General features: G+C 40.8%; 1 protein-coding gene and 1 long non-coding RNA gene across 2 annotated transcripts; one reads left to right on the top strand and one right to left on the bottom strand.

The window, feature by feature from the left end:
* The first annotated feature begins 540 nt into the window (after nucleotides 1-540).
* Nucleotides 541-2,326, top strand: LOC120294617. The gene is made up of 2 exons (XR_005551857.1): nucleotides 541-817; nucleotides 1,753-2,326. It is a non-coding gene; the product is annotated as an uncharacterized LOC120294617 (long non-coding RNA).
* A 9,398-nt stretch (nucleotides 2,327-11,724) lies between these two features.
* Nucleotides 11,725-12,906, bottom strand: LOC104453780 (zinc finger protein GIS3-like). The gene has a single exon (XM_010068405.3). It carries the CDS (start codon nucleotides 12,649-12,651, stop codon nucleotides 11,911-11,913), a length of 741 nt encoding a protein of 246 aa, XP_010066707.1. The 5' UTR covers nucleotides 12,652-12,906; the 3' UTR covers nucleotides 11,725-11,910.
* Between the last annotated feature and the right edge of the window lie 688 nt (nucleotides 12,907-13,594).

Here is a 13,594-nt window from a genome sequence, read left to right as displayed (position 1 = left end):
AATATGAAACTCACAACCTTTCATTATAAATGGCCGTCACCTGTCAGTTCTACATAGAGACAATCAAGAGTAAGGGATAGAATTTGCACCTGTCAGTTCTACATAAAGACAATCAAGAGTAAGGGATAGGATTTAGGCAACGACACAAAATCACATCGATAGCAGTGGCTCGTGTGCTGCAATGGAGGCAGCGATAATACAATTCAGGATTGAAGAGAGCAAGTATGCTTCAAGGGCGTCCAATCGCCCCCGTCTGTCCTTTCCATGAACAATAACTGCTGCGATATATGAGGTATCTTGGCGGAGTGAGGCCATAAAGCATGCATGAGTCCATCCATGACTATGGGTGTCAAAATGGGTCATTAACCCATTTATAGACCCATTTATAGCTAAATGGGTCGTTAATGGATCAAGCTTGCACCCATAATGGGTTTTAAAAAGTAAAAAGCTTAAATAAATGGGTTTTAAATGGGTCTGTTCTCAGACCCATTTATGACCCACTTATCAACCCACTAAAGCGAACCCATTTACTCTCCCTCTTCGACGTCTTCGTTTTCTCGCATTCCCTCATCCATCGTACGACGTACTGCAAGTCGCGACTCAGAGGCCGAGAGCTCGCCGGTGAATTCCTGTCTTTTTCCGAGCACTCCTTCTCCTTCCGCCATCAGTCGCCGCAGCCACCGCCGTCATCGCCGTCTTCGCCGTCCGCGGAAAGCGATTGCGCTTTGATTGGGCGAATCTGCGATCTTTTCAGATCTCCGTCGCTCTCGTCCGGCGCAGTTCAGCCGCAAACCTAAGCCGTTTTCGTAACAGCCGGGTAAGTAATCATGTCGCGGGCACGCCCTTCTCGCTTGTCTCGTTTCTGGGTTTGGCCTCTTCTTTGGTGGCAAGCTGATCGGGGCATGGGGCTTGCTGGGTTTTTCTATGGGATTGAGTTGCGATGTGGGTCATTCCGATTGGTTAACCTCGATTGGGGGCTCCAAAGGTTCTTATTCTTCGGGTGAAACAACGGGTCTTTCATTACCAATACAATGCAGCTTAACCTCAATCACGGGCTCCGTAGATACGTGTTCTTCATTTGAAAGCCAAGAAATTGAATCATGGAACTCGTGACTGTTGCTAGGTGGATGGTAGCTAGGGCCAAAGTGATTCATTCATGTTGTTTCGTCTGTTTGTTCTTGTGATCTTTACAATAAGAACAGTGTTCTTGAAATTGTGCGCATGTATTTTTTCAAAAGGACCTACGTGAAATAGAAAAAATTATTACTTGATTCCCTGGTCTTGTTATGAAAGTGTCTGCATTGCTTGGTGTATTCGGCTTTTTAATGTTCATGATTTTTATGTTATCCTAGAGGTTTTGCTTAGAGATGAGTCTTTTGCAGCATCTTCACCATCTATGTGCAGGCTTGGTCTCTCAGACTATTTGTAGGGTTTGTGTGTTTCAGAGTGAGAGTATAGATTTTATGGGGTAACTATAGTTTACAGGTGAGTGGGTATGTGCAATAAAATTGGTTCGCTATATAAGTTCCTGTTCATTTGGAGATAGAAATAGAGATATTGGTGATGTCACAATTAAACTGTTAAAGTGATGTTTGGGGTTTGAGTGACATTTCTCTGCAAGTGCTTGTAAATTTGGAACAGCTAAAATCTTGATTATGTTTGACGAGTATCTTTTTGGAGAACATGAAGATAAGATTTGCTTATAAATCATCGTTACTTCTGCATTTGACACTTTCTTCGAATGAATGCCAGGACGAGGAAGAGGCAGAGGCGGATACCAATCCGAGGGCCTAAGGGGACGCCTGGGTGGTCAGAGTTTGGGCAGGGAAGCAACCTGGATAATGACTACAGCCGTCCGAGGGGCAATGGCTCCTACTTCCGTGGTTCGCAATGAGTTATTCGTTCGACCTTTCGAACCGTTATAGCTGTGGCCAAAGGCTCGTTAGGTTGCTATGGGTGATTCCATGTACGATGGTTTCCTGAAGTCGTGGTCTGTGCTTCTTGAGGTGTGTTTCTTCCTTTTTGGCATGATTAGATTGTTAAGACCTTTTTCACCTTTTGGCCCTTGCGGAGAGCTTAGATGAGCCTTTCCCCTTGAATGGTTTTTGTGATGCAATTCAAGCGGGAGTTTTGGGCGCCATCGAGCCTTTACACTGTGAGGGCTGGTGAATTAGGTTCTATATTGGAAAGTTTGTAACTGTTCGACAGTTTTCTGTTATCTTTTGTTCAACGGTATAATTCCTACCTTTGCTGTGTATATAAACTGTTTATGCTACCTGCTTCTGAGTTGGGTTTATACGAAATCAGCTGCAGGGTGTTTACTTTCTCTGTTTTTATTATGATGTTTTAGGTGCTTTCCTCCCTGTTTTATCTACTATTTGCGAGAGATATTACAAAGTCACAGCAGAAGCATTACGAGTTTGTGGGGAGATTGTTTGTGTTGTTCGCCCAAATATTGAGGTGGGGCTTATCTTATGATTTAAGATTTATTAGTTGACATGTCAAGACATAGCGAGGATCAAGGAGAATATTCAACTACCGAACGATCCAAGAGAGTTACATCCTTAGTTCATGAGGATGAGGAAGATATCTCTACTTCCTCTAAGCGTTCAAGAAAACACACTTCGATTGTATGGTCGATTCGAAAAATTCACGGATGGTGATGGCATGAGTAAGGCTAAATGTAAATGGTGTGAAGTAACTTATATGGCTAGCCATGGGACAAAAAACTTGTTGCGTCATTTAAATACTTGTCCCAACCGAGAGGTTAATGTTGATGGTTCTATGGTACAATTTGACCAAGGGGTGTTTAGAGATATGCTTGCAAGAGCGATAATCAAACACAATTATACATACTCTTTTTGTAGAGCATGAGGCAACAAGAGAATTGTTTAGTTACCTCAACCTAATGTGAAGCACATATCAAGGAATACAGCAAGAAGTGATGTGCTAAAAGTTTATGAGAAAGAGAAGGGAATTTTGAAATCCAAATTATTGTCTCTTTCGAGCCGAATATGTTTGACTTCTGACCTATGGACTTCTATTACTACGGATCATTATATGACATCCTTTGCTCATTATATTGATGATGATTGGGAATTGCAATCAAAGTCTTGTGTTTCTCCTATGTGCCACCTCCATATAGTGGTGTCATACTTTTAGAAAAATTGCTGTCTTTGTTGAGAGAATGGGGCATTGAGAGAAAGATCTTCAGTATCACTTTAGATAATGCATCATACAATGACAGTATGATTGATATTTGGAGAAATACACCTTCTGTGAGATCTTCTTTGTTATGTGATGGACAATTTTTCATGTGCGTTGTGGTGCGCATGTTTTAAATCTAATTGTACAGAAGGTTTAAAGGTTATTGATGGATCCTTACATAATATTAGAGAAGCTGTCAAGTATGTGAGGGCTACACAAGGGAGGAGAGTTAAATTTGCAGAATGTATATTGCAGTCGTGCTTAAAGACCAGTAAAAAGGTACGTCAAGATGTGGCCACCAGATGGAATTCTACATACCTAATGCTTGAGGGTGCCCTTTTCTTTGAATGTGCATTTTCGCATTTGAAGTTAATTGACTGTAACTTTGTCACATGTCCATCTTCTGGAAGATTGGGCGAGAGGAAGAAAATTGCTTTGTTGTTAAAACCCTTTTATGATATTTCTACTCTATTCTCTGGAGTTAGATATCCCACGGCAAATTTATATTTTTATGGAGTATGGCAGATTCAACTTCGTTTAATACAGGCAAGGGATACTGAGGATGAGGCTATTAGTTCTATGGCTAGGGCAATGCTCAAAAAGTTTGAAAAATATTGGAAGTGTTATAGTGTTGTCTTATCATTTGCTGTTATATTGGATCCTCGTTATAAGTTACACTTCTTGGAGTTTTGTTACTCAAAGTTGGATATGGATGATCATGTAGAATTTGTACTGGGCATTCGAGAAAAACTCTATACACTTTTTGATGAATATGTAACCTCCATGTCTAGAGATGATCGCTTTACTTCTTCAACAAGTCGAGGTAACATTTCAGTTGAGGGCATCGATGAGAACATTGGGGATGACATTGATGAGTATGATGCATTTGAGAGTGAACACTTTGGATCACAATCTACTAAGTCACAATTGGATTTGTATTTAGAGGAGAATAGGCTTGACAGAAAGAAGTTCCCGGATCTCAATGTCCTTGATTATTGGAAGACTCATTCTCATTGATATCCCGAGTTATCCCTTATGGCACGTGATATATTGAGCATTCCTATCACTACCGTTGCCTCAGAATCAGCCTTTAGCATTGGAGGACGTATTTTAAATAAATATCGCAGTTCCCTTTCCCCTGAAAGCGTAGAGGCTGAGCTGTGCACTAGAAATTGGTTATTTGGAGTTCCGCCTGAGGAAGATTTGGATGAAGAGTCTCTCATCATTGACTTTCAAGACTATCTGCATTAGGTACTTTTTTTCATCTCATTCTTTTTGTTTGCTCATATGATTTCATACACTTGTCTTTATAATGATGTATTCTTTTCAGGTTCTAGACTAGTGTTGGGTCTTAATTTGAAATTCCTTTTACTCGGGTATCAAGTTGATACTAATGCCTTTTTGTCAATGCTGGCGCTTCAACCTATTCCGAAGATGGAATCGTGCCTACCATTGTTGTGGGGCTTCCTTTTTTTCCTCTTTTACCCCCAAATTGACGGTCAAAGACGATTGGATTGGTGGATTTTTGTTGTGAGTAATGTTCATGGGGCGGTTTGTGGTGATTGCGAAGTTGGGCTCGATTCTTGTTTCTTTCTTTTTGCATTTTCATTGGCTGATTGGTGGGCTTTTGTTTTGCGAGATACTAAACGGCATGTACCGTATGGACAAAGAAATTTACAATCAGCTGGTTCAAGGCTGAAGAAGAAGGGTATGACGTGAGCAAGTTCCACAAGACTCCACATAGCGGCAGTCCACCGGAAGAAGAAGGACCCAAGGACACCAAAGGCGTTTGGTGGATCAAGTCCATTCTAGGAAGATAGGGGGAACTCGATTTCAGCCAGCTTGATGAAGATGATGCAGCAAAGGCTTCATGGAGTTACGAGTACATATGAGTTTTCATAAATAATCAACATATGATGTACCCCTGTTTTAAGTTAGATTGAAATCTTTTAGTCTCGAGACTACCATGCGTTTGTTTTGTTTGATGTATATTTTGCTTCTGGGCTGTGTGCGGATATTGTATCAATGATGAGAGATTGGCAATGAATAGGAGCTGTTCAATTATGAGATCATTTTGGGATTGCTTTCCGCTTGACGGAGTGTGGGTCAGTGGAAAATTTCAATACTTGTGACCTCTTAAAATTAGTCTAGGCATAAAGGTGGCACCTGTAGAGATAGAGAATGTTGCATCAAAGTTATTTGTTCAATGCTCTCAGCAAAAGGGGCTCATGAAGATCTATAGACACTTGCTCAACTATCAAAGTACTGCACTAATATTCCTTAAATTCTTACATCCATTGAGACACATTCCATCTATAAAAAAAAAATATTCCTTAGAAAAATCAGTCACTTGGCCAATTGGAAAAATGATACTAGAGAAGGATAGATTGGTTTCTCTTTTTCCATTGGTTTATTTTGGCCTCATAGTAAAATGAACAAATGCTTGTAAAGTAGAAAGAAAGCAACTTAGCTGTTCTTTTAACGTATGTTGGAACCCTTATGAAAAAACTTACATAATTTGTTCGATCATATTGCAATATATATATATATCCTCTAGAGCTCGTCGAGCGAGCTCGAGCTCGCTTATGGCCAATTGCCGGCCGTTGTCATGGCAAGCGGCTAAAGCCAAAAGAAGAAGAAGAAAAAAAAAAAAAAAGTTATATTTAAAAAATAAAAAAATTAAAATTTTATTTTTAAAAATAAAAAATAATTAAAATTCGATTTTTTTAAAATAATTATTTTAAAAGTTATAAAAACTGTCCATTAAATTTGTGTTGTATAAAATTATTTTAGCAATACCATTTATACATATATATATATATATAATAAATTAAGTTTAGTTAAATGGGTCGGGTATGGGTCGGGTATGGGTCGGGTCGGGTATGGGTCAAATTTTTTCAGACGTAATAAACGGGCCATAAACGGGTTAAATGGGTCGATTTGGGTCAGATGTTTATGACCGACCCAAACCCGACCCGACCCACCCATTTAACGGGTCTATCCATGACTCGCGGTCTTGCATTATGCTGATCGTACCGGAATCAAAACGTCTTGTTAAGTTACTTTAATTTCAGTACAGAGCTCAAGTCCTATTGGTTAGAAAAGAGGGGTCAATCAACCTTGTATGTCTTATCTAGGACTGGCAGACATCGTACAGCCATTATCGATGTGTCGGGTCTTGAAAGAAGTCACTCACGAATGTCCTGTAATTTTCGTACAGAGAGAGAGAGAGAGGGAGGAATTCTTTTTTCCCAAAAGCTGGGTCCTCTTCCCCTCAATTGCTAAAGTACTTGGTCCCCCCTACCATAGTCTCTGACGCTTTGTTTCCATCGCCATAGTTGGTAAAAGAAATAATGAGCGGTGAAAATATTGACTAGACTTTTTTTTTTTTTTTTTTTTTGGTATATATGAAACCTCCGTGTGCTGTTTCGCAACGGAGTAAACCCTAGAGGAATAGTAAAGTTACCATCACCTTGCTGCCCCGGATAAGTCGAGGGTTCCTTTCTCGCAAGGTAGATGCAGTGATTCGAACTCAAAATCTCTCCCGAAAAGAATCTGCGCTCAACCATTACGCTGCCACCACGGATGGTTTGCCTAGACTTGTTTTTATTAATCAAACTAATAATTTGGGTAGAATATCTAAATTATTATTGAATTTCATTGAGTATAATGTTATTAATACCCTGAAAAACTTTAAATTAGTACATATGTAATAAATTTATCCAAAATTATTTTTTTGACTATGAAAAACTCCAAATTAATACATTTATAATAAATTTACCTCGATTGATCATTAAAAATCATAAACTGGTATATTTATGACAAATTTATCCCAAATTAATTTATTCGACCGCCAAAATCCCAAACAATACCACAAAAAAATCACAAAAATTGTAAATGTGACAAATATAGAGTAAAATCCTAAATTGGTATACCAGTCAATCATCACATGTCATTTAATTTAATAATTTGACGGTATAATTTAACTGAAACTAACAGAGAGTAAATTTATCGAAAAAAATAGAGGGTAAATTTGTCACAAATATACCGGTTTGTAGTAAATTTGTCAAATGTGTACTGATTTTAAGTTTTTTGTGGTTAAAAAATTAGTTTTGGTAAATTTGTCACAAATGTACCAGTTTGAAATTTTTCAGGGTATTAACCGTAATAAAAAAGTACACGATTTCACATGAAATTATTGATGAGTTATGACTCATAGCATTGTAAGAAGATAAATTTTCCTATCGAATTATCATTAGAGAGTTAATCGGTTTGATAGAGTTGATAACGCATGATTAAGACTTGATGATACTCAAATGACTTTCCTCAAGTAAAAAAAGAAAAATATTGGTCTTCTCCATCCAACGAGAATCATATCCGACTCCCATTGAGATTCCTCCCGTTCAAACAATGCAATTGCCTTTATGCGATGCGTACACATTAGGGCACTAGGCCTTAGCATAGCCTTTCACATCCATCCCTCTTCAAAGCATTAAAGTGCTGGGCATGATGGAAACTTCAAAGTGAAGCTGCGTGTACTCCTGTGATTCTTTTGGAATCGTGGTGCAGTAGCAGCAGCGCGGCAGTCACAATGCTCGGCTTATAGAATCAGAGGCCGTAGTATGCTGTCATAAGCTTGTGGCTGAGCTCTTTAGGCTAAACATCATCTAGCATGAGTTCCAATGTTCGATTGATTGGGTCAGATCAATCCCAGTCAAGTTCTGTCTTCCTGAACTTCAAAATTCAAATGGCCAAGGAAGTGGCAACAGCTGAGGTGGCCAATGCTGGAAGTTAGAAGTGAAGCAATCGGATATGATTGGATTGGAAGAAATATAAAGAGAGGAGCGTGTCATTGTTTTTATCTCCAGTTGTACGAATCAAGTTGCACCATTTAGGGACATACATATGTTTAATTAAGAATGCTAAGCAGAGCGACGAATATAATTAGTTGTTTCATTTCAGCTCGCTCAATCACGGTGGACTACTCCAACAACTTTTCCTTTTGGTGGATTTTGTTTATGTTTAACAATGATAGATTATGTAAAGGATTAGCTCAAAGGCCTAGTAATGACAAATTTACCATGGCATTGGAGAATCACATCAACAACAGATGAGAAATTGGCCAACGGATGGTCATCATCTCCATTTAAATGTTTGTCGAGTGTTGATGATTCTTTAATGAATATACAGATTCGCATGGATGTCAAATGTCATTTGTTAAGAATACTTTCTTTATCGACTATCGGATGCTAACTCTATAAGATTAATATATCTCATGAGACATGTCAAGATTATATTAGAGGTACTAACACCTCTCCAACCAAATGAAGGGTGTAGTGTTGAGAGAGAGAGAGAGAGAGAGAGAGAGAGATAGCGAAGCAGGTCAGACAGTGGATTTCTGTGTAAGGTCAATTCGGCACTAAATTGATGCAGCAAAAAGCTTCGGTGGCCCAACCCCATCTGCGAGACTTGCGTTCAAGGCAAAAGCTGTGCGAACGAACAAGTCTTGATCATAGGTTTTTTCGGCCCAAAGTTCTGACTCACCAACCACGGAACGAGCTCTCTCCATTCTCGTGAAATCCCTTTTCCCTGATCATGTCAAAAAAGCTCCCAAAGCAATCATAAACTTTTCCCTCCCCCTCCTCAAAGAGTGCACAACCCCTATTGAAAACACATCGATTATGCTCTCCCCACCCTACTTTGATTCCCTTTTTCTCCTCCCTTCCCTCTCCCTAGGGATCAAACAAAAGAATAAGCGAAAACGATCATCAAACCCTAATTCAAGTCCTTGGGAAAAGAACCAACTGGGAACACAGCCAAAAAGCAGCCAATCCCACATAATCATATGAATCACCACCCACACAACTTCCACAAGCATCTCCAATGACTTCATCTCTAAGTTGGGAGGTGATGCTGATCTAGATCTCCATTGGATGATTGCGGGCCAGTGAGGTTTGTGGGTCGGTCCCCCAATCGATGACCCCTCAACAAGAGAGCCAAGAAGATTCCTTCAAGGGGGATTTGATCATACGAGGTGAACACAAAAGCAAGACCGACTTGATGTATTATGAACGCTTTTGCGCCCCCACTTTCGGACCGAAAACAAATCTTCCATTTTAAGTGTGTGCCAGTACCACGCCCCTTCCTCCTTTTCTTTTTCTCTTTTGTCCCACCCCTTTTTTGTGGACGTTTGAGAAATTCTTTGTCAAAAGTTTGTGTGGAATTCCCTCGAAATACCAAGCATGATTTGAGGGTGAGTTCATAATCTTATATTGTTTGTTCTTTTATAACAACCTTTTATAACAACTTAGGCCTGATGAGGGTGTCTAAAGGCTCGTATCGAAAGATTGGATCGTAGGTTCCCGAAAATTGCAACAACACAAAATATTGGATATTCTAATGAAATTCATCAATTGTGAACATTGTTTGACATTAGAACTCCAAAATAGTGTGAATATAAAGTGTATGTCATATTGATATTGTACAAACATGAAAATTGAATTTTCCGTTTCCTAAATATTAGAATATGAAAATCCCTTGGTTGCAAGATCTCGAAACTGAATTCATAAGATCAGTTGGATCTACTTGTGCCTATGGTTTACTTCCTTTTTTAAGATTCTACCAAACTAAGATCCTATTAAGATTAAGACCGTTTCTTATGCTTGTGGGATCCGGATCAAGATCCTAACAATCATGAAGTAGAAGAGGGTTTTCCATTGAGTTTTACTAGCATAACAATTCTTGGGGTGCTGTGAGAACAACAATGTATTATGAGCCATAATTTTTTTTTTTAAAAATGAGTCCAAAAACAATTTCTAATTATTTGTGATTTATTTTTTTGTTCAAAATAGGCTATTATTCTCACAATATATTAAAGATTGTCATATAATCATTTCTCTATTTGTCTACTTGGCTCTGTGATTATTTGGAGTTCCCATATAAAAAGAATAAGTAAAAGTTAGAATGCAACCTTGGATATGCCATGGAAGATACAAATTCACTTTTTTTTTTTCTTTTTTTTTTTTGCAGAAGTACACTGTTTACTCGACATATTTTCTAGGGGTTGGTGCTTGGTCTCATCAAAAACACCGAAGCATAAATGTTGTCCTCAACAGTCTCCCTCTCCCTCATCCCTCACTCAAGTAAACAATACCTTTGAGGCTATTGGACAAGAAACACACAAACTCTCTCTCTCTCTCTCTCTCTCTAGAGTAAACAATAACACATGAGCGACCGGATAAGAAACCTAAGCTCTCGATTATAAAACATAGTGAGAGATCATCGGCATTTTGACTAGTTAAGCAGACCTATTTATATCTAAATGTCAAAGGAAGAGGAGAATTGATTTGCATGTGATCGGCCCCACATGGTGTTTTGCCCTGGTCAAGTTGATGGGCGACACTGACAGGAAGGCACTCAGCTAATCATCAAAGTGGTAGTTGGCAGTTCCTTGAGACCCCAAATGCTCGCACCTAAACAATATGTCTCACCTTCCAGATATATTCAAACCCCATTTAAGCAAAAACATTTTTTTATTATGAATGATAAATAGGTTTTTTCAGACTTTTCTGTTTAGCCTTAGGGTTTAGCACAAGAGGCTCCTGCCGGAAGACCCTGAGGACACGGGAGCGCGTGGTTTTATCTTTCATCTTGCATGTTTAGATGAAAGCACATCCTATTTTTTTATTGCGATAATTGCTCAAAGTTGCCTTTGCATCAATTGTAACGCAAAATTTAGGTTTTCATTGGTTTATCTTAGGAATCACCACTGGCTATCTAAAAGCTAGATGAGTAAAGCTTGACCTTTTAGCAGCTTTCGACTTTAATTAGAGAATCATCTTGCAGTCCCATTCAATGTATGTAGGTAGGACAATAGAAGTGACTAACTGAGGAAGCTAGGGAGAGCTGGCTCGCCGGGACCGACTAATTAATTAGATTATTGCAACAGAAAATAAGAAAACTTGACATCGCTGTCAATTTTAAGTTTCTGCCTTCATCTCTGAGGAAAATTCTATATGCGGATCTATTTATGAATTGAAACAAGAATAAAAGATCACAGAGGAAACAATAACTTCAAGATCTCCGAGTAGCAGCAAAATTACCTCAATTTACCCCCAAAAACATGTGTGGAAGTGGGAAGTACTACTTTAACATAGCGTTGTACTAACTTCCCGCTTTTGTCCAGACAGAACTTCAATCTTTCCCAAACTTTTGGTCATTTCAATTCCAATCTGAAAGCTAAGCTAAGGCATCACTTTAGTTCATGACTTTCCAAACTCCCGCCCAGAAGTTTCCCCTTTTTGACGTCATGACAGGCTCGATGAAGACATTTTTTTCACTTCATCGATTCTTTCATGGACCCCAAGCCAAGCGGGAACAGAAATATCACCTCCACACCAGGATATGTTGGGCTAATATAGCTCGAGATCGATCGTGCATGTAATGGTCGCGATCCGTAACTTAATCCGTGGAATTTCACTTTAAGCAAAGATCAGAGGGAGAGAAATACCTCAATCATGGAAGAGTAGAAAAAATTAATTAATCGAATTAATTTCCTTAAAGAGAGATGTACAAAGGACCCCGTCTGCCTATTTCCGAACCGAACCGGAACCTGAACTCGAATCTGCACTTCTAGATTATCCCAACACGATTCAAGCCTAATTTATCCCCGCGAAGCTAGCTGAGTGGACCCGAGTCCTCCGGTCACGGTGCGGCCGGAGCTAGTCTCAGATGCAGGTCAAGCCCCAAAGCGTCGTCAAAACCAGGCCCTCCGCCACCGCTTCCTTTCGAAAACTTGCTCAACGAAAGCCCGTCGAGGACCGCTCTCCCATTGACCTGATTTTGAACTTGCGACCCCGTGGAATCGCCCGCGCCTCCGCCGTACGGCACCAGACCCCCCGGCGACCTCCCGCCCCCTCCCTGGCCGGTCGTGAACACGCAGCCGTGCGACACTTGGAAGGGCGGGGCGCCACGCGGAACGTAAACCCAGGACGGGGAGGTGGGCGCCGCCCCCGTCACCACCACCGGCCCCACGGTGGCCAGCAGGTGCGGCGGCGTAGCGAAGGCCGAGATGATGGGGTTCCGGACGAGCGACGACACGGCGGCGTTCCGGCTGGCGTGCAGCTGGGCGCGCTTGAGCTGCTGCCTCTCCTTCTTGTGCGCGTTCTGGTGGCCCCCCAGGGCCTGCGAGTTGGCGAATTCCCTGCAGCAGTACTGGCACTCGTACTTCCGCTCGCCGCCGCCCCCCACCGGGACGCTGCCTTCCGGCGAGCCCGACGGCGTGGCCTTGCCGCCTCCGCCGCCGCCGCCGCCGTTCGCGCCAACAGTAATGGGGTCGCTGACGGCTGAGTCTTCCTCATCGGAGACGTTGAAGCCGAAGAGCTTTAAGCGCGTGGCGGCAGCGCCGGGGCTGCTTTTGGTTTGGCAATAATCTAATTCAGCCATGTTTGAGAGAGAGAGAGAGAGAGAGAGAGAGAGAGAACCAGTGGGAGTAATAGTTTCAGCTAGGAAGTTTGAGTGCAAGAGAGTAGTTGCATGTGTAAGGGTATATATATAGGCTGAAAAGGTTTTTGATATTAATATTGCAGAACACAGTACAAGCTCTAGAGAGAGAGAGAGAGAGAGAGAGAGATGATTAGCTGAAGCAGGAAGACATCCCGAGGAGGAGGAGGAGGAGGGAGGAAGAAGACGAGAACATAGAGTGGGAGTGATGTGGAGGAACGCGGCCCTAAAAAAAAGGGAGCACTCTCTTGGGGCCACCCACGAAATGTTAAAAGATTAAAAATATTTCGCAATTGTCCCGGCAAAGTCTCCTTAATCGCCAGAAATGCCCCTGGCTCACTATATTATAAAGTGGACATTTTAGATAAACGAGCCATAATTAGCATTTGGTATGGAATTCCACACGTTATCTATTATGCCGATTTAAATATACTCAAATCTGGGATTATAGTAATGAGGTCCGCCTCCTCGAGATCGACCGGAGGATTCCATTTCTTTGGCTTGCTTTTACTTATTCAATCTCCTTGAGATCGAGCGGTTTCGTATTACTTAATGCGGTTGAGATTTTGATTCTTTTTGGCTCATAGCGCTTGCTGCGGATCTAATTAATTGAGAGGCGAGGGAGAGAAATGCGGTGCATGTGAACATTAGTTACGCACTGAAATCAACTGAATGAACCATGTCATTAAATTAAATCGTCAAAAAACCCGTCGTTGTTTCCACTAACTTCAGGCGTCGGCATCATTGATCCACATGAAATAGACCGAGTGATGTAAGTGAATAGTGAGTATAATGGCCCCGTTTTTTTTTTTTTTTTTCCTGAAAATTGACTAATGACTTGGTAAGAAAGTTTCGTAAAGATTTGCTGAGACGTGTAGCGCGGGTC

The sequence above is a fragment of the Eucalyptus grandis genome, chromosome 6 (genome assembly GCF_016545825.1).
Source record: "Eucalyptus grandis isolate ANBG69807.140 chromosome 6, ASM1654582v1, whole genome shotgun sequence".
NCBI classification, from domain to species: domain Eukaryota; kingdom Viridiplantae; phylum Streptophyta; class Magnoliopsida; order Myrtales; family Myrtaceae; genus Eucalyptus; species Eucalyptus grandis.
Note: the sequence above shows the minus strand (reverse complement) of the source record. Positions and strands in the feature narration are given on the sequence as shown.

Excerpts from the sequence above, each read along its gene's own strand:
- LOC104453780 (XM_010068405.3), bottom strand. The coding sequence starts at position 12,651 with ATGGCTGAATTAGATTATTGCCAAACCAAAAGCAGCCCCGGCGCTGCC.